Here is a 19,226-nt window from a genome sequence, read left to right as displayed (position 1 = left end):
GTTTAAGGATCTTGGCTGGAAAAAAAAAAGTGGCTTGCTTCCTGGCCACTGCCTAGACTAGAATTGGCTTCTGAATCTGTTGCTCTCTGATGTAATTGAAACCCCAGGATGGGTCTGCTACAGGCAGACTGGGCTCTTGAAGAGAGACCTTTCCACAAGGGTGTTCAGATAGTTAGTATGCACTCCGTCCCTCCTTGCCCTCCCCCCACTTGTCCTCCCCCACTCCAGGTCTGAAATGGCCAAGTGAAGATGGGCTAAAGGCTAGAGTCGCCTTCTCAGTGGAGGTCTGCTGGACCACATCCGAAAGACCCTGGGAGCATGTCTGCCCATCCCGCCCCCCTGCTACTGTGGGCTGGCACGGGAGGCAGGCGGAGGGGAGAGCCATTTTAATTGGGACTTTTGAATAGCTTACCCCAGGCTATCTCAGTCTGTCTCCTTCAGAGTGCTGGCTGGAGTTCCGTGAATCTCGTTAGAGATGGTTTGATATGCCTTCCCAGGAGACTGGTATTGGCAGGGCTCCCCAGTTCCCTGGTACAGATAGTTTAATCCAACTCACCCTGTCAAGATGGCACTGTGAATTTATACTCTAAACACATATCCACAATACATAAAAAGATAGAATCCTGAAACATTGTTATGTACTCTCTTCCCTCCCTACACACAAAACCATAAACATCTGTGATGAGAAGTGGAACCAGAACACAAAGAAGAGCAGGATGAAACTGCAGATCAGCTAGTTTGTGAATCAGGAAGCAGGCAGAGGTAACTGGAAATCTGGGATAACAGAGCTCTAAAGTGCTTCACATGAAGCTTGGAGTTAAGAGCTTGAACCCTGAGGCTTGGAGAATAAGCTGGAAAAAAATTGCTACTGGACTTTCTAGATTGGTGAACATGTAGGGATTTGAGGAGAATGGTGCCTGAGAGGGCCCCGGAAGCTTAACATCCCCTCCCACACACCTTGCTTTATGCTTGGCTATTCCTGAGTCATATCCTTTTTTTTTTTTTTAAGATTTATTTATGCATATAAGAGCTGGGCATAGGCCAGAGGTATGGGGGGGGTTTTGTGTGTGAGAGGATTCACCAGAGACAGAGTGGGGAGCAGATCAGACAGGCTGCTGAGTCATAATCCTTTTATAATAAACCAGTGATCTAGTAAAAAAAAAAAAAGATAGCAGCTCTTCTCTGGGACATTGGCTTCCTATAAAGATGCTTACTAGGGAGACAGAATCACACTGCTGGCCCTAAGCTGAGCTGCTGCTGTAAGTTTTATTCTAGACTGAGAGACCCAGAGGGCTGGGGAGGCAAAGGTGAAAACCTCCAGGCAGGAAGGGAAAAGTAACTTGTAAGAGGTTAGCTGCACCTCTACACTAAAGTTCATAAACACATGAAGAAAACTAATGCAAAAAAATAAAATTGAAGAAAAATGTACCCCATAAGAGATCAAAATGACAACGTAATGAGAGCATGTCTTTAACATAAATAGATATGGACCTTCAAAGAGATAAGATACCACAAAATCCATTAGCAGAAATAAAAGGGAAGTTATAAAAGAAAAGAGAAACAAGAATTTGTGAGTATGAAAAAACTTATTAGATATTTTAGCAGTGAAAAATGGTATCATTAGAATTTGAAACTAGGTAATTCTATCCTGGACACAGTTGTGAGCTAGTGCTGAGGATTTCATACAAAATGCAGCACTGCAAAGGAGAACAGATTAGCAGGTTAGCACGTAGGTTTAGTAGGAATTCCAGCTAAAGAGTCCAGAAAGTGGGCCCTCCCCAGTGGCACCATGGGTTAAAGTGCAACACTATGAAGCTCTCTGCAGCCACTGCAGCACGAGTCCCATCCCTAGCCAGGGAGCTGATCCACAAGGTGCAGCAGACCTCTCCTGATCTTCCCGCTGCTCCCTTCAGCAGTGTATTTTAGTGGATCTGCTTGTTCTGTGCCCCACTCTGTCTCTGGTGAATGTTCTCACCTCCTGCATTTGTAGCCTGCACCCCAGTTCTTGTATGCACAAATAAATACGTCTTAACGAAAAAAGTCCAGAAAGTGCAAGTGAACAGTATTTGCAGATACAGTGGTCAAGTATTTCAGAATTGAAGGAACATCATCAAAGCCAAATAAAACAGGCACCTAAACATAACTATGGTGAAACTGAAGACAAGACTAAGGATAAAAGGGCAGAATTCAAAGGAATAAAAATATTTCGAGACTTTTTACAGGGGTGGAGTAGGGATTGGGATCAAAAATGGGGTGAGAAAGGAACATGGGACTATGGTGATGGCACACGGGTGAATTGGTGGTGGGAAGTCAACGGGGATTACAACGAGTTGGAAAAAGGCACAAAATGATGTAAAAATAAACTATTATAAGAAAAAAAAATCAACATTAGATGCCAGGAGGAGAATCTAAGGAAAGCTAGAGTTTGATATCCAGCTGTAGATTCAAGAATGAAGTGAAGCAAAGATCTTTCTGGATATATTAAGTCAGTTTTGTTTCTTATACACCTTTGCTAAAGAACTACTAATCATACACTTTAGAAAAAAGGAAAATACACCAGGGAAGAAGCAGATTGCTAACACCAACATTGAGCTTGGAAATCAGCACATTATGTTGCAAGATTTCTTTATTTATGCATACAGAACTGGGTACAGGCCAGAGGTGCAGGAGGTGAGAGGGTGAGGGTTCACCAGAGACAGAGTGGGGAGCAGGACAGGCAGTTCCACTAAAATATACTGCTGAGGGGAGCAGCAGGTGGGTCAGGAGAGGTCTGCTGTGCTGTGTGCGCATCACCCACCACCTGGCAGGGGATGGATCTTGTGCTGCAGTGGCCGCAGATAGCTTCATAGTGCTGTGCTTCAACCCATGGCACCACCAGGGAGGCCCCTGTTGGAAGAATCAAAGAACTATGGACAGTGGCCCTCCCTGGTGGTACATGGTTGAATGAAAGGACCCCACACCCCAACTCTTCCTCATCCCATCCCCTTTCACACCTCCAAGCCTGGCATTCCTCCTTTAGAGGCTATTTCTTAGGGTACAACAACGATCCTTTCAAGATGAAGACCAATGGTTAATTTCTCCAGAACTTTCTCTAAAAGTTGGCAGTCTGTCTCTAAAAGAATGACAGTCAGAGGCGTAGAGATGGGTGAGCTCTCTGATTTCGGGCTGCTCAGTCTGAGCATCATCAGAAGTACCAGAGCAGAGATCTCACACTGGAAGTCACCTCAGAAGGCAGGGACTGCCTGAAGGGTTGTGTGTGGGAGTGAGGAGGGCTGAGTCACCAGGACGGCTATGAGGGTCTGTCGCTGAGGCTGGTGCCAGGATGTTGCAATGCTATGACTTCACGTAGGTAGGCATGCCAAGGTGAAGCAACCAGACACGCCAAGGACATGCCTCACTGGGGCTGAGGCATGGGTAAGGGAGGGGCTGTCTGCTCTGCTCCCCAAGAGGATGACTGACCTCCCAGGATACCTTCTGCCAAGGTCAACTGCTGCCACTCTCCGGAGGCAGCACACTGTGGGTGGAGCCCTGAAATTGGAGCTGCCAGACCTGGAGTGGCGTGAAAGCTCTTAAGGCAGGGCTGACCTGGTTCAGCTGATCTGGGGACTTCTATGAATACCAAACATGAGGCTATGCCCACAGATGCTCAGAAACTCCTGAAGCACCCTGCAGCATGAATAATAGCCTGTGGTCGGGTGCATTTACAGTGAAGCTCTGAATACATCCTCGGCTACCCAGCAGTAGGTGGAAAGGGTGCTTTTCCTCAGCCTCTTGCACAGAGGTTTTCTTCTCATCCCTTCTAGAATCAAGCAGCCCCCCTCCCCCATCCTCCGAGCCTTATTTTGACACTTCTTTTCTCTTCCTGCCAAGAAGATTGTGTTCAGCTGTGCTGTTCTGAGACTGCTGTCCTGCTTCATTAGGTTAATTCGATGGCTTGTCTCCTGGGAACTGACCGGAGATGACTCTAAACCGCCCTACCCTCCCACACCCACACCCTGCTGTTCTCTTTTTGGGGCAGCCTTTGCTGCTCACTCCATGTGCTTGCTGCCCTGCTCCACCTGCAGGCTGGCCAGGGCCTCCTTTAGCTTGAGGGGTTCCTTTGTGGAGTTAGGCATGCATCCCTGATTGCTGGAAGGCCCTAGTAGAGGGAGAGTGCCTGCTCTTTAAGGCCTTTGTTGCAGACAAGCAGGGCCTCTGTTCACTATTAGCAGCTCAAGCTCAGTCAGCCACTCTAGAGATATTTAAGATAAGATTGTCTCACCAAATGTGTTAAAATGTAACAACCACAAACCACTCAGACCACCATAACATGGCCTTGTCTCTTAAACTTTCCTCCTTAGTCCCTCTCACTCTCTAAGGGACCTGCTTAACATCTGATCTCTGTATCTCTCCAGCCCCAACCATGAAGAACCCTCACTGTCCTACCAACAGCGCATCGCACCTTTCTGCATGCTTTCCTTCCCTTCTTACTACTCAGGGGCTTTTTTTTTTTTTTTTTTTTAAGATTTACTTATGCATACAGAAGTGGGGTACAGGCCAGAGATTCAGGGGTGGTGAAAGGAGTCACCAGAGACAGAGTGGGGAGCAGAACAGGCAGATTAATTGAAATACAATGCTGAGAGGAGCAGTGGGCTGATCAGGAGAAGTCTGCCCTGCCATGTGGGTCAGCTTCCCAGCCTGGAATTGAACTCATGTTCCACTGTCTGTGGCTAACTTCACAGTGCTGCACTTCAACCAGGGAGGGCCTGGGACTTTGTTTTTAATTATCTCCTCTTAATCATCCCATAAGATCCCCCCACCTTTATCTCATTCTTTCTTTATTTCTTTTTTTTTTTTGTAGCACCTTTTTGAGATATAAATTGCATATTGTACAGTTCACCAATTTCAAGTGTAAACACCAACTCATTGGTGTTTATTCTATTTCAAGATTTTGCAACTGCCACCACAAACAGTTGCAAAGCATTTCATCACCCCAGAAGGAAACTCCATGCTCATTAGTAGGTGCTCCCCATTTCCCTAAGACCCCTAAATCCCAGCCCTCAGCAGCCACTTTACCTGTTCTGCACAGTTCTTACTCAGGGTGGTGTTTTCAAGGCTGACCAGTGTGGCAGCACGTTTCTATGACCGAATCAGATTCTGTGATAGGGTAGACCACGCTTTCTTTATTTATTCATCAGTTCATGCAACTTTTGATTTGTTTCTACTTTGGAGCTAATATAAATGCTGCTGCTGTAATCATTTGTGTACATGTTTTTGTGTGGACAACAGTTTCCATTTCTCTTGGGCATTTCCCTAGAAGGAGAATTGCTGAGTCATATGGTAACTCTATGTTTAACCTTCTGAGGAACTGCCGCACTGTTTTCCAAATGGCTGCACCATTTCTCATTCCCATTAGTAATGTGTGAGGGTTCAACTGCTCTAGGTCCTCATGAACACTGGGTATCAGCTGTCTTTTTGATTATAGTCAGTCTAGTGAGTAGAAAGTGGTATCTGATTGTGGTTTTGATTTGTTTTTTTGCTGATAACTTATGATGTTCAACATCTTATCATCGGCATGTTGACCATTTCTCGTTCAGTCAGGTTTTCCTCTCCCCTCCCTGTACTTCTGGGTCAGCCACTGTGAGGTCACTGTCTTCTGTGGGTTGTCAATCACACCTGACTTTTTCAGCACATGAGTTCTCCTTCCTCCTCATAACCCTTTCTTTTGCATTCCTAGACCTAGAGATTATCTTCCCCTGCCTTCCTGTTTCTTCCTGTTTCTTCCTGTTCTTTATTGTCATCTCCTGTGGACATAGAAGTGCACCAGGGCTCGGTACTGGGCCACCTTCTCTTGTCTTGTCAGGTCCCCGTTAGTTAATTTCTCCTGGTTCTGCAGTTTTAAAAACTGGGCTCTGATAACTTAAATGAATCCCTCTGCCCCTGACCTCAGCCATGAGCTTCAGACCTGGGTATTCAGCTGTCTCTTGCCATTTCTGCATGGATGTCAAAGGCATCCATGTAATGTGTGACACGCACAACTCTATTTTGCCTCCCCAAAGCCACTCCTTCACTCTCTTCTATACCAGTCAGTGGCATCCCTACCACCAGGTTGCTCAGGCCACAGGCCTCTGTGTCTTCTTGATTCCAAGCTTCTTCCTCTCCCACCCCATGGCATCCACCCAGCCCAACAGTTAGACCCCTCAGAATACACCCAGCACTTCTCACCTGCTCTGCCTGGGATATTGCAGTAGTCCTCGCTGGTCTCCCTACCAACATCCCACAGCTGCCAGAGTGGTCTTTGGTGAAAAATAAAAAATAACTGGATTATAAAATATCGCATTCTGTACCCATATTCTGGGTTAAGTTACACAGTACCCAGTACTTGTGATGCCTTCCTAGCCCCCTCTTTGATTTTATCTACCTTCTTACCCTTCCAGAGGAATTTCTTGAATTTTTGTGTTCCTTCCTTTTCTGTATTGTGTTAGGCGATTTCTTGCTTAGTTTTGTGTACTTTCAACTTTAACTCAAAGCATTCATGCATAACTTACTCCTTTGCTCAAAATAATTTTTTTTTTAAGATTTATTTATTTATGCAGAACTGGGTACAGGCCAGAGGTGCTCGGGTGAGAGGACTTACCAGAGACAGAGTAGGGAGCAAAACAGGCCGATGTACTTAAATAAGCTGCTGCAGGGAGCAGCGGGTGGGTCAGGAAAGGTCTGCCACACCATGTGGGTCAACTCACTGGCGGGGGAATCAAACTTATGCTGCAGTGGCTGAGGTAGATTCATAATGTTGTGCTTTAACCTGTAGAGCCATTAGGGAGGGCCCTCAAAATAATGTTTTGATCATATCCATCGCTGGATATGATATCTCAAACTAGAGTTCTTCTCTTTTACAAGACATGAATGTGCCTCATTGTATCCTTTCTATTCTGAGGGGTATTTGGGTTGTTTGCTGTTTGCAGCTATTGCCAGATGCTTGGTGAACACCCTTGTGTGTCTTTTGGTGCATATGTTGGTATACACTTGGTTGCACCACCCTCCAGACTGCCTAAACTTGAAAAGATAGAAAGTATCGAGCCCATTGAGCAAACTGGACTCTCCTACTTTACTTGTGGGAGTGTAAAATGCTCCCCCACCACTTTGGAAAGCTCTCTCCTAATTTCTAGTAAAGTCAACCATACTCCTACCTGGTGACCCAGTGATTCCATTGCCAGGTATTTACACAGAGAGAAATGAGTGTGTGTTCACAAAAAGAGAAGTTCATGGCAGTGTAATTCCTAACAACCAGAAACTGGAAACAGCTCTCATGTTCAAACATGCAAAAGGACTGACCCCTGATAGACATGGAGCCCTGACCTTCCAGAACATGGGGGCTCTGAAGCAACCAGCCACACCACAGCATGTCCACGAGGACATCACATGTGTGGTGACCAGAACTCAAAAAAGTGGCAGAGCTATGGATATTGACAGGAAGGAGCTCAGGGGCTCTTCCTGAGGTGATGGAGATGCTCTGAATTTCATACTGATGGTTACACAGATGTAAACACATGAAAGTTTATAGCAAGCTTTGCCTTGGAAGAATTATTTTATTCTTTTTTTATTCATTTTATTTTTATTCATTTTATGATAGATGGATTTTAAACCTCAGTGAAAAAATAGATTATCCCAAGTCGGCGGCACAGGGGGATATTGACTGGAATAGTATTTCCAGCCCATTGTCAGGGTTCAAATTAAGTTGTAAATCTGCTTGTACAAGTGGCTGATTCCTGGTGTTTGCAATTTAGCCATTCTAAATATTCAACCTTTGAGTGAGAAAACACCAGTTCACACCCAGACCCTTGGAAGATTATAGTTATGGACAGGGAAGTCAGACAATGAGAAAGATTTTTTTTAAACTTCCTCTTAACAAAACACTGCTAGCAATCCTTGTGTCGGTCTTGGTTAAGTAATACCAAATTATCTCCCAAAGCACCATACCTGTTTCTTTTCCCATCCGGTGAATGTGTAATATTCTCAATACTCTGTCTTGTCCAACTCTAGGTATTATTAGCTTTAAAGCATTTACTCTAAGGGCTCATTTAAAAAAATATATATATATGTTTAATTTATGCATACAAGAACTGGGACATTGGTCAGAGGTACAGGGGGTGAGCGAGGATTCACCAGGGACAGAGTGGGGAGCAGAACAGGTGCTTCTAATGGGATATACTACTGAAGGGAGCATGTGGATTAGCTCCCTGGCTGGGGGTGGAAATCAGGCCACAGTGGCTGGCGATAGCTTGAAAACACTTAGACTTTAACCCCTGTGACCAGGTTGGCCCTCCAGGGGTTCATTTTAAAATACAAATACGGCCATGACCTTTTCCCTTCTGAACATTCCTGTCAGACTCATCATAAGTCCTGATCCCTTCTAGGCATCTGTGACTGGCCCTCATGCTTTCCCCTCCACACCCCCCTTCCTCACTGGCCCTCTCTCTGCTACTAGCAGGTCAGGCTAGCTCCTCCTGAAGCCCTTTGTGCTCCTTGTTCCCTGTCATGGCCCTGGAGCTCCCTGTTGTAGCACTCTGTGATGGCCATGCCCCGGTCCTCCTGACCCCGTGTGTCTCCCTCCATCTACCAGTGCTGACCTGTTAAATGTCTGATGACTGAGTAAGTGAGTCCTACCAACCAGGTGTCCCGGGAAGGTGGGCACTGATGCTGAAGAGTGCACACTCCCCATCCAGGGGTGCTCATGGGTATAACGGCTTAACGTGAGTGACCGGAGCAGCTGCAAAACTTTGCTTTCCCAATGTAATATCGTGCTGTTAGAATATGCAGGTTCCCTTCATGGGTGGCTTTGTGGTGTGGCTTGCATCCAAAAACTTGATTTGGCACGAATGGAGGGGATAGCTGAGGTTCTTGAACACAGAACCCAGGAGGCCTTCTCTGCAGCTTCTGGCAGTAGCCAGAGGACCCTGGAAGGGCTAGAACTTCCGGTGAGGGGCTGTGAGGTCCATGGCTGGGTCAGCAGGTTTGAAAGAGGAAATCGTGGGCAGGGGCAGGCAGCCAGGATTAAGAGAGACTTGCTGTGTGGGACCAGGCCCAGTGCTCCCCCTGAGCCTTGTCCTGGACCCTGGTCCAACTCCGTGTGCTGGCGTGAGTTCAGACTCCGTTCCTTAGGGCCAGGCTCCAGACTGCCCTGACAGTGCCCTCTTCTCTCTGCTCTTGTCAGCAGGGAGCATAGGGCCTCAGGCTCTCGGCACCCTGGACTCTGGCACAACCTGCAGAAGGTGGCAGTGGCCCAGAGTGGCTGGGCCTGCGCCCCACACACCTGCCTCCTAACACCCTCGGGCTCTCCCTGATGCCAGAACTGGAAGGATCTTGTTAATGGTTCACCAAGCTAAGCCAGGAATGCCTCATCTGTAATCCACCCCTGAGAGCTGAGGGCAAATCCAGAGGCCAAGACCCAGCCCATCCCTCTGGTCTCCTTAGGAGGGGCTTCTAAGGGTCAGAGGGTATAAGCAGGCCACGCTGGGGAGTCATATCCATGGTGCCCTGGAATCTTTTCTGGGACACTGTCTCTTAGGTTTCACTTAAAATTAACCTCACATAGTTCCTGGACTAGTAACTTTTTCAACCTGGTTTTGCAGTGACTTGCTGTTATGACTCTAGGGAAAATGCTCTTTGTTTACCTTCTGGCTAATAAGTGACATTGGTGGGCTAACCCTTGGGGACCCGGCAGCCAGGGAGGTAGGCAAGCACTGCTACCTGTGCATGGTTAGGGGGAGAGCCCTTTCTTTGGTCTCCTCTTCCTCTGGCTCTGCCCCTCTGGTACCTGGAGGCGGGACTTGGGGACAACCTGGGTACCTGTGTAATTTGCCTGCCCATTATTTTTCTCTTCTGCAATTTCAGGCTCAGGCTGCGGCAGCCGGGCGCCTGGTGAGTGCGAGGAAGCTGCCAGGGGATTACTGCCAGTGCCAGCTAACGGACGTCCGTGGGCCTCAGGGGCATGGGGGTAGGCAGAGCCACTTTCCCACCTGGACCAGCAGCACCAGGAAGGAGGCCTGGGCCCTGGTGTGGAGTTTGCCACAGGCTCGGCTGACCCAGATGGTCGTAGGAGCAGCACCCCGCTGAGTAGCAGCTGTGCACAGACCCTGGGGGAGCCCACAGCAGAAGCTCTGGAGCCCTCTACCCCACCTGCCTTGGGGCTGTGAAGGGGGCACCCCGGTGGAATCGGCGGGGAGAAGAATTTAACTTGAAGAGGCTCTGCGTTTCGGCAGTGGAGTTTTCTGACACCCACAGAGCTGCCTGGATTTTTCCTCTCAGGGTTGGGGCCTGGCCCCCCTCCCCTGGCAGAAGTGTTGAACCAGGAGGACCAAGCAAAGTGTGGACGACCCTTGCATGGAATCTAGGCAGCTTACAGCCCTTGTGCTCTCTGTTGTGATTGGGGTTTGTGGGCTTCCCCCCCTGTAGGGGACGAGGGGCTACCTCAGCGTCTGCTCATGAGCCACAAGGACCCCGACTGCTCCAGACTGGACCATTGCAAGCTGCCGAAGAGGGGGGCCTCCAGAGCTGGCAGCCAGCAGCCCCAAGGGACTAGAAGGCTCAGGTGGACTGACCTCCCCCTTGCCAGGGTAGCAGGAGAAGCAGAGCATCTGTGGCCCAGCTAATGACGGAGATTCCCGGTGAAGCCATAGCAGGGGCCTGAGTGACTCGGGGCCCAGGAACCCCTCCTGCCAACGTGCTTTCTTCTCGCCTTGAAGGAGGCTGTGGTGTCGGACCCCTGTTGCTGGCCCCTCCACGGCACGTGCCCTTATGCCCTTTGCACGAGGAGCCAGAGCAGGCAGGCTACGCCGTGGCTGGCCGGTCAGCTGGCTGGGAGAGGAGCAGCCACGGTGACACCCACCTGCCCAGTGGGCTGGTGGTCCAGCCCCCAGCACATCGCACCATGAAGTGCTCCCTGCGGGTGTGGTTTCTCTCTGTGGCCTTCCTGCTGGTGTTCATCATGTCACTGCTCTTCACCTACTCCCACCACAGCATGGCCACCCTGCCCTACCTTGACTCGGGGGCCCTGGGTGGCACCCACCGGGTGAAGCTGGTGCCCGGCTATGCTGGCCTGCAGCGTCTCAGTAAGGAGGGGCTTGCTGGCAAGAGCTGTGCCTGCCGCCGCTGCATGGGTGACTCTGGCGCCTCCGACTGGTTTGACAGCCATTTCGACAGCAACATTTCCCCTGTCTGGACCCGAGAGAACATGGACCTGCCCCCGGATGTTCAGAGGTGGTGGATGGTGAGAGCCATAGCCCCTCCTGCCTTCCCTTTGCTGCCCCCATCGGGGGTCTGCGCCTCCCATTTGAACCCCCTGACAGCCTGGGGTCCTGGAAGGGGTGTGCTGTTGCTTACTGCTTTCATTTTATGGAGAAAGTCAAGGTTCTTAGAGGTCCCTCTTGGAAGTGGATTGTCTCCTGGCCCCCAGAGCCTTGACAAAATGTGAGGCCCATTTGATCAGAGCTATTAAAGTCGCAGATGCTGAAGGGCATAAACTCCTATTTTCTAGAGCCCACAGGTGCCACAGTTAGACCACAAATGCCCCTGCGCCAGGTAGCATAGATGAGAAAAGTGAGCACAAGGAGAGGGTGGCAAGAGAGGGGGAGCCCGGCTGCCAGGAGAAAGCCTGCTCTTCCACCAGGGCAGCCCTCTCAGCCCAGGGTTTGCTGAAGCCACGTCACTGCTGGATCTTCAGACCGTGCGGGCCAGAGTTTTTGGCTGGGTATTCTAATTTGTAAGCATTGGCTCTTAGTAGATTTAAACACCAGGAGGGCCACTCACTAGGCTTTTTTTTTTTTTTTTTAAAGATTTATTTATTTGTGCTTACAGAACTGGGGTATAGGCCAGAGGCTCAGGGGTGGCGAGAGGCTTCACCAGAGACAGAGTGGGGAGCAGAACAGGCAGATCGACGAAGCACACTGCTGAGGGGAGCAGCAGGCGGGTCAGGAGAGGTCTGCCGCGCCCTGTGGTCACCTATGGGGCAGGCGGGAATCGAACTCATGCGGAAGCGGCTTTAGCTTGTCAGTGCTGTGCTTCAACCCGCTGCGCCACCAGGGAGGACCCTCACTAGGCTTTTACTGTCAGAAAAGACTTTCTTCAGAGCTGCAATATGAAAGGTTTGTCTGCTCCTCTTGGGGCATGAGATGAAGGAGGTGGCTTCTGACCACAGTTTTCTGAATCCTGTTGGCATTCTGCTGCTCTTAACTCACTTCCCCTCACGCTGTCATTCCTGGGGCCTCACTCTCCAGGCACTGCCCTTGCCATCTGTTTGCCACATGTATGGGGGTGGAGCAGCATCAGTCCCTAACCCAGGGGCCCACAGGCTGCCTGCATTCCCTGCGGGCGTGGGGGTTTGGGGGGCTCTGGAGGCAGCTCTTGCTCACTGGTTTCCCCGAGTTGCAAATGGAGAAGAGGATGACTCTCCCTTTTTCTCACCTGCAGAGAAGCTGGAGGATGAACTCATACAAGTAGGCTTTTCCACAACAAGGCACAGAGCTGGCTCAAACTGTCAGTGTCCCCAAGGATGGAGAGGTCTACAGAGCAGGGGTCATAGGGAACCCACAGGCCCTTCCAATGACAGCCTGGGTCCTGGGGTCATTGCTGTTGCTCATAGTCCCCATCCTCATTTTATGGAGACAGTCAAGGTTCAGATTGAGCACAGGGCTTGGCCAAAGTCACAGCTCCTGGACGGGGCCACCAAGGGCCAGAGTGGACCTCTGGGAAGGCAAACACATCAACAGGACATGGAACTCAGGCTTGTTCAGGCACTAAGCATGCCCCGCCGCCAAGGTGCACAGAGGCCTCTTCTCCCTGTCACCAGCTTGACACCCCTTTGCCATGAACTTAGAAAATCTCTTCTCACAGCTGAGCTCCCTCTCCCACTGTCCTGTTCTTATGCCAGACTCCCTCCCTGTGCTAAGAGAAGAGGTGAGAAGCAGACCCCCCCCCCCCACACACACACATATTCAGTTCCCCAGGCAGCATTTCCTGCTCAGCCACAAACCTTTCTTCCCTTGCTCAGACTGCAGAGCACTTTATACGTCTGGCTTTGACCTTACTGACTGGTGGCCTGTGGGCAACACTAGCCCACTCAGTATTTTCAGACAGTTAAGAATCAGGATATTTAACATGAAATCCATGTATTCATTTCTCTTGAAAAATCGGAAATTTTGGTCTTTTGGACTCAGTCTCACTGGCAACAATTGTCTGGCATTCCCCCTTGTTGACGGGCACTCCTGTTTGCTGAGATCCCACCTGCCACACTTACTCCTGTGTGTCACCTGCCTGATCCCCAGGGGTTTGGGTGCCAACTCACATGTTGACCTTTACAGGTTACTGTTGGTGGCAGGTGCAAGGGATCAGTTTCATTTCAGCCATTCTGGCCAGGAAAGCATTTTCATGCTCTGGGAGTGGCTCTAGGAGTCTCTAGAATATTCTAGATGTGGCTGCTGTGACCCGGAGCACTCAGGCTGAGTCCCAGGGGCGCCCCCCTGTGGGCTGGTTGGGAAGGAGCCTAGCAGGGCTTTCCAAGTTACCTACACTCAAAATCATGTCCTTATGTGATACTGAGCTGCCCTGAGGGGGGGTAATGGCCGGCTGGCTTCTTCTACATGACAATCCAGGGAGTCTCTGCTTTGTGACATAGGCCCACAAAGGTCTCTGGAGAATGGGGGAAGAGCCCCTCTAACCCCTGCGTCCCTCCAGGTGCATCAGAGCTTCTCCGGATTAGCAGCCCACGGAGTCTGTAAGAGAGCTAGTTGCTGAGAGAGGGGAGGGTCCCCACTGCCAGAGCAAATTCCAGCTGGATTAGGAGTCCTATATGTCACTTGAACACTGAAAGTATGGGCGGGGAGGGGAGACAGACGGGAACCCCCTTCCTCCTCATCCCCTTCCCTACCCCTCACCCCTCCCACTGTCTTCTCCCTGCCCCTCCACAGATGCTACAGCCCCAGTTCAAGTCACACAACACCAACGAAGTGCTGGAGAAGCTGTTCCAGATAGTACCAGGCGAAAACCCCTACCGTTTCCGTGATCCCCAGCAGTGCCGACGCTGTGCCGTGGTGGGGAACTCAGGCAACCTTCGGGGTTCAGGCTACGGCCCAGATGTGGATGGGCACAACTTCATCATGAGGTGAGTCTGTTACGGGGTAGCCCAGAGGGAACTGGGCCGTCTGTCTGTGGGGCCTCACCCCCGCTTAAAATGTAATTTTCTGCAGGCACACACAGAAAGGGTAATGGATTTATTTACAAAAAGGGGAAAGGAAAAGGAACAACCTAGGGGGAGAGAGAGGGATACAAAGTTAACTGGAATATTTCACCAGCTGGGCCAACTTGGAGCTCTAGTCACAAACGAACACTGCTAGCCCCCCAGTCACATGCTCTAGAGAGAGAGAGAGAGAGAGCCCCAAAGTGACCTCTCCAAAGTGACAGTTGAAAACTGCTCTCTATTTATCCCCCAAAGTCCCAGAATGCCTGCTTAGCTCTGCCCTTGGGTCCTTGAGGTTCTCTCCTTGGTACTGCTGGGAGTTGTAGTTTTCTAATCACTGGAGTAGGGGGTGGAATCCAGAAAGTTGGAGTAGGGGGTGGAGTCCTCAAAACTCTGCAGAGTTCCTTTAGGACATCCTCCCCTTAACAAGTCCAGGGACAGGTCTCCAGGAAGGGGACTTGGTCTTGTCTGGCAGCAAAGAGTTGTGGGCCTCTGATAACCAGAATCTTCTATAACAGACACTCACCTTTGTGGGGTAGATAGTGAGGCTGTTTCTCGTTCTTAATCCCTTTGAAAGAAATGGAACTAGACTCTTGGCTGGTATCTGGTGAAAACTCCCACCAGAGCTCCCTTCCATGCCCCACCTCCCCCAATAGTCAGCCCATGTGGAGAGTACCAAAGTAAAGGTCTTCCTTAAGAACCACAGGTGATTTCCTTGTAATGGACTCATGGAAAATAAGTGTCCTGAGCAGACCTACCTGACCTACCTGCTGCTTGCCCTGGCTGTTGCCCCTTAATTTTATCTCCCAAGATTTAGATAGTGGGGAGTTGTTCACTCAGCAGACATCTGTGCCCAGCCGCAGGACAGCAGAGGCGTTGGGAGGATATCCACTCCTGACAAAGACATGGAGCCAGGGGCCTGGGGGTGACCAGGGACCAGACTTGTGACCTGAACGTAGGTCTGAACCTTTGTGTTTCCTGACTTACCCCCTAGACTTGGGGACAGGAAATACTATACTCTCCCTTGTTGGCGGAAGTACCTTAAGAATAAAGATACTGAAAGTACCCCAGTTTTCAGTAAGCATCTTTTAAGATGAGCGTTGCAGAAAGACCAGGTTTCCCAGGAGGCAGAAGGAAGGGCTTTGTCTTAGAAACTATTGCTGTCTCCATAGCAACACTAAGGCAGCACTAAGTCTGTGAGGCTTTCAACATTCCTTGCAATACCTTTTTCATGTTGATAGTGGTGGGGGGTGGGAGAGGAGAATACTTGGCCCCATCCAGGAATCCAGAGCGCCCTGAAGTTATGTCTGTAATTTCTGACACCCAGAATACAAGGGAGGCAATCTGGAGAGGAGCCCTCTTCCCCCAAAGAGTGTCTGAGATTGGGGAATAAGGCATCCATCACTCCAGTGCAGCCCTGGGACACTTGGGATGCCCAGGGAAAGGCTCTTGAGTACGCAAATCTCAGCCTTTCCTGCCCTGCCACTTGCATCTCGCAGTGGATGGGAAGCTTCAGGGCGGAGGCACAGTGGTCCAGAAGGACTGGCTGGTGGCTAGTGGTTAAGTCTCAGTGCTACCACTGGAAAGGCCCGCTGCAATGGCTTGAGTTCAGTCCCCAGCCAGGGAGCTGACCCCCATGGTGCGGCAGACCTCTCCTGTCTCACCCGCTTCTCCCCTCAGCAGTGTTTCAATCTGCCTGTTCTACTCCCCACTCTGTTTGATGAATCTTTTACTCCCTACACATCTGACTGGAACCCAAGTTCTTCTACGCAAAAATAAATAAAATCTTAGCAAAAGAATAAAAGACTGGCTGCTGTGCCACCTGGACAAGCCAGGCTGTGTAAAGCATTTCACAGATGTTTCCTCATAGGGACCAAGCTAGGACCTGTGGTGCTTCCAAAATCACTTTTTGGAAGAAGTGACCCAGGTAACTGACTGCTGATCCTTATAAGGAGCCAGGCAGCAGTGGAGATGGCTCTTGGCTTATGGCTTCTTGGTTTGGAACCAAAGTGAGATCTCCTTTCCTGGAAGCAGGACTCAGCTACAGCCCCATTAAGTGGATTGAGATGAGTCACAGTAAGATGGTAGTGTGACCCACCCACCCCTACCTGCAGCTGCTTCCTCCTCCTCTATGTTCTTGAGACCTGCTGGAGGCAAGCTGGTCCTGCCTCATATCACCTCCATAAAGAGCTGACTGCGAGGACAGTGCCTTGCAGATTGCAACCTCATAAGTATACGAGTGAATGAAAAGGGTGAGGCCACCAGATGCCAAGCCCTAGCCTGAGTGTACATTCACCTGCCCCAGGTACTTCTTTAGTGAGCGGAAGCAGCCAGGAACAGATAAAATTCTAGAATGCTTTCCCTCAGAATCACAGAGATCCACCGTATCTCCTCCATCTTGCTTTAGACTCTTTCCAGAGTTTGGCTTCTCTAAAATGAGAATCAGAACAAAATCCTGATTCCCTAAAGCATGCGACAGCCCTTCCCTTTGCCGAAGAGGCTATCAGACAGCTTTTTTGAACCCCTTACTACATTCTTCCTAGGCTCTGAAAAGCCCAGCGTGCAGGAGGGTCCTGACGGAGAGACTGCAGCAGGGCTGACCAAGGGTGGGCGATCCTGGCGACGGGCCAAAGAAGGACGTTTGTGGAGGCGCTGGCTGCTGAGTCAGTGGAAAAGGCAGATGTGGGGTGTACAGAAACCAGGGGCCGTAGCTGCCTATTGATTTGTGGAACCAACTAGGCCTCTCAAGCTAGGGTGAGAAGAGGTGTCGGTGTTGGGTCTTCACAAGAGTGAACCTTTGAACCCAGCTCTTGGTGAGTCTAGACTCCAGCCAGCTTGAATACCAGCAACCATGCCACCTGCTCCTGCTACTCATTTCCACACCCCAAGCAGAGAAGAAACATCATCCTTGTTAAGACTTCCCCTCAAACCTGCTCTGTTCCTCATAGTTCTCTTCTGCCACAGACAGCAGGTGTTCAAAAAATATATTACAAAGAAATAGATGCACCTCTCTGGTGGCTCAAGGGGTAAGGTGTTTTTTCTCTGCTTGGGGTGTGGAAATGAGTAGCAGGAGCATAAATAAATTTTTTTATTTATATGCATAAATAAATTTTTTTAAAAAAATAAAAAGAAGTGGGATACCTCACACCACTTGGGCTTATTTTGTATTAACATATGTAAATCTACTTAATTCTGATGTCTCCATGGTAGTCCATTATTAGAATGTGCCAAAATATATTAGCTAGTTCTTTATTGAGATGTATTGTGATTTATGCACCTGTTACAAGTTACACTGTGGTGAATATTGTTGTATACCTGTCTGCTCACTTATACAACCATTTTTATAGGATCAATTTCTAGAAATGGAATTGCTGCGTCAGGTGAATTGCTGGTTTGGCACCAAACAGTCCTCTTAAATTCTACCAGTTTCCGTGGCAGTTTCTTATGTTGCTTCTTGTCCCTGCAGGATGAATCAGGCACCAACTGTGGGCTTTGAGCAAGATGTGGGCAGCCGAACCACCCACCATTTCATGTACCCTGAGAGTGCCAAGAACCTGCCCGCCAATGTCAGTTTCGTGTTGGTGCCCTTCAAGGCCCTAGACCTGCTGTGGATTGCCAGCGCCCTGTCCACAGGGCAGATCCGATTGTGAGCACTGCCCCCACAGGGAGTAGAATATGGGTGATAGAGCCATGTTGGGATGAGTCCTCCTGGGAGCTGGATCATAGAATTCCATTAGCTTGATGTTTTGGCCAAGAAGGGCTGGTGAAGAGGAAGAGGAACAGACCAAATAGTCTGTTAGATGAGGGCACAGCCTGTTCTGTTTCACTTCCTTCATGGGGACAACCAGCATACTGGTGACTAAAAGGACACTGATTTGCCCAGGATGTGACTCTCAGAAGAGAGAACTTTCTTTGGGGTAGTTGCCCTATAACAGCTGGGAGCCACAGAATTTTTTTTTTTTTAAGATTTATTTATTTGTGCATAGAGAACTGGGGTACAGGCCAGAGACTCAGGGGTGGTGAAAGACTTCACCAGAGACAGAGTGGGGAGCAGAACAGGCAGATCGAGGAGGTACACTGCTGAGGGGAGCAGCGGGTAGGCCAGGAGAGGTCTGCCACACCATGTGGTCTCCTCCAGGGCAGGCGGGAATCGAACTCATGCGGAAGTGGCTTTAGATTCTCAGTGCAGTGCTTTAACCCGCTGCGCCACCAGGGAGGGCCCCCAGAATATTTTTTTAAGGTGCTTTTTATTATCATTTGTTTAGAAGAACTGGGGTATAGGCCAGAACTGGGGTGGGGAAAGGATTCACCAGAGACAGAGTAGGGAGCAGAACAGACAAGTTTACTGAAATACACTGCTAAGGGGAGCAGTGGGTGAGAAGGTGAGTTTTTGTGGATTAGCTCTCTGGCTGGGGGATCTAGCTCAGGCCAGAGCAGTGATAGCGCTGAGACTTAACCCTTAGACCACCGAGAGCCTGCCACAGGAAATATACCAGTAATTCACACACTTAAAATGTACGATACTGCGACTTTTAGTATTTTCACAGTTGTGTAACCATCACGGCAATTAATTTTAGAAAATTTTTATATTCTAAACTTGAAGTCTTTTTTCCTAAAGAGAATGATACCCCTGTGTCCCGTAGCCTTCACCTCCAACTCTTCCACCCCAAGGAGGAAGGGGTGGGGAGAGAGAGAGAGAGAGAGAGAGAGAGAGAGAGAGAGAGAGAGAGAGAGAGAGAGAGAGAGAGAGAAAATAACACAGTTACCATAGTGGAGTCATTAAGTGCATTCACATTATTGTGTAACTATCACCACTCCCTAGGGCCTAAACTTTTCAACATCTTAGATGGAAACTTTGTACCATTAAATAATAGCTCCGCAGCAGTCTTCATTCCCCTATTTCCTCCATTTCCTGCTCTGTCTCTCTGATTTGACATTATTTGGTACTTTCTATAATCTGTGTACAGTCTTACATTGACCTTTTTTTCATCAAGCTTCTTTAACTTAAAATATC

At 49.3% G+C, this 19,226-nt stretch overlaps 1 protein-coding gene across 3 annotated transcripts in view; it reads left to right on the top strand.

Annotated features, from left to right (window-relative positions):
• The window catches only part of ST3GAL2 (ST3 beta-galactoside alpha-2,3-sialyltransferase 2), a 40,159-nt gene that overhangs the window by 16,925 nt on the left and 4,008 nt on the right, over positions 1-19,226 (top strand). For all 3 annotated transcript variants that reach the window (XM_004690397.2, XM_012730733.1, XM_012730734.1), the window contains exons 2-4: positions 9,874-11,248; positions 13,944-14,137; positions 17,679-17,858. In XM_004690397.2, coding sequence (XP_004690454.1) covers positions 10,910-11,248; positions 13,944-14,137; positions 17,679-17,858 — 713 coding nt within the window. In that variant the 5' untranslated portion in view covers positions 9,874-10,909. The remainder of the gene's footprint in view (positions 1-9,873; positions 11,249-13,943; positions 14,138-17,678; positions 17,859-19,226) is intronic.

This window comes from Condylura cristata, unplaced genomic scaffold (genome assembly GCF_000260355.1).
Source record: "Condylura cristata isolate star-nosed mole 26May11 unplaced genomic scaffold, ConCri1.0 scaffold00028, whole genome shotgun sequence".
Taxonomy (NCBI): domain Eukaryota; kingdom Metazoa; phylum Chordata; class Mammalia; order Eulipotyphla; family Talpidae; genus Condylura; species Condylura cristata.
The sequence above is the reverse complement of the archived record's forward strand: the minus strand, read 5'-3'. Positions and strand labels throughout refer to the sequence as shown.